At 36.7% G+C, this 1,065-nt stretch overlaps 1 protein-coding gene across 1 annotated transcript; it reads right to left on the bottom strand.

The window, feature by feature from the left end:
- Positions 1–104: 104 nt before the first annotated feature.
- LOC107735941 (DNA-directed RNA polymerase I subunit RPA2-like) lies at positions 105–795 on the bottom strand. Its single transcript, XM_016547481.1, has 2 exons — positions 548–795; positions 105–378 (listed from the first exon to the last, which is right to left on the bottom strand). Exons 1-2 carry the CDS (start codon positions 793–795, stop codon positions 105–107), a joined length of 522 nt encoding a protein of 173 aa, XP_016402967.1.
- Positions 796–1,065: the final 270 nt, after the last annotated feature.

The raw sequence follows: 1,065 nt of genomic DNA, 5'->3' as shown, positions 1-1,065 counted from the left end.
AAATTCAGCTTTGCATCACAGAAATAAATTACATTTTAAAATGTACCAAAACAGAAAACGGTTATATTAAATTGCAATATTTCAAAATTTTACTGTATTTTTGATCAAATAAATGCAGGTCTGGTGAGCATAAGGTGTATATGAAAATGAGTAGACACGGCTGCGCTAGACACAGGCAGGTGAACAAATAATAACGTTGACCTTACTTTTAGGAACATGAGGTAGAGCTGGCCTGGTGTCAGAACCTCTTGGAACATCAGACTGTCAGGGTTTTCCTCCATACACTCCTGCTTGGCAAAGCTGAAGAGCTTCCGTGTCATCAGACACAACATGTAGAACTTCTCCACATCTGACTTCAGGTGAATACACAGACATTCACTGCAAACAGATTCAAATTTTTTTTTTAAATGCCACATTTGAGATTATTTATATAAATACTGAGATGATCACTTTTTTTGCCATCTTTCTAAGCTCTACCTCCAACACATCTCAATATATATAAAAAATTCTAGTTTTTGAATCAGGATCAGTAACACTTTGAACTTACTCTAACAGGAAGTGAGCACACTGCTCATGGGTGAACCAGTCTGGGAGGTTGAGTTTGACCCGGAAACGCTCGCCCAGATAATTAAGCACCTTGGCTTTAGTCATGCAGTCCTGTTCCATGACCATACGCAGCATTTCTGAGACACAGCTTTTGTAGAAAGAGTTCTCCTCTCGACCTTTAATCAGCTCCTGGTAGATCTGGTAATCTGAAAAGTCCACTAGAGCCTTGGCAGAAGAAAGGAAAGACATTTTAATATGAAAAATTTAATTCAAATGTAATTATGCACCAGTGCCTAAATATTTATTTATTCACTTTAACGCCTTGCCAGCATCAAGGCTATTTTCATGGCAATCTCTGAATAAATTATATAAAGTATAATATTAACAAAAGCTTATAAAAGACATTTCAGATGTACACTAGACAAAAATTGCCTAAATATTACACCTTCATTCTGATTGGTCAGTCGAGGTGGTTAAATATTTGTGTATAATGACTGCTAAACTGTCCTTGGTTCCAGG

Source organism: Sinocyclocheilus rhinocerous, unplaced genomic scaffold, assembly GCF_001515625.1.
Source record: "Sinocyclocheilus rhinocerous isolate Xijiao unplaced genomic scaffold, SAMN03320098_v1.1 C36378323, whole genome shotgun sequence".
Lineage (NCBI taxonomy): Eukaryota > Metazoa > Chordata > Actinopteri > Cypriniformes > Cyprinidae > Sinocyclocheilus > Sinocyclocheilus rhinocerous.
Note: the sequence above shows the minus strand (reverse complement) of the source record. Positions and strands in the feature narration are given on the sequence as shown.

Bases quoted from the DNA above. Each gene is read 5' to 3' on its own strand.
- LOC107735941 (XM_016547481.1), bottom strand. From the start codon at position 795: ATGTCTTTCCTTTCTTCTGCCAAGGCTCTAGTGGACTTTTCAGATTAC. The intron at 379-547 runs GTAAGTTCAAAG...ATCTGTTTGCAG, and splicing joins TGTGCTCACTTCCTGTTAGA to TGAATGTCTGTGTATTCACC.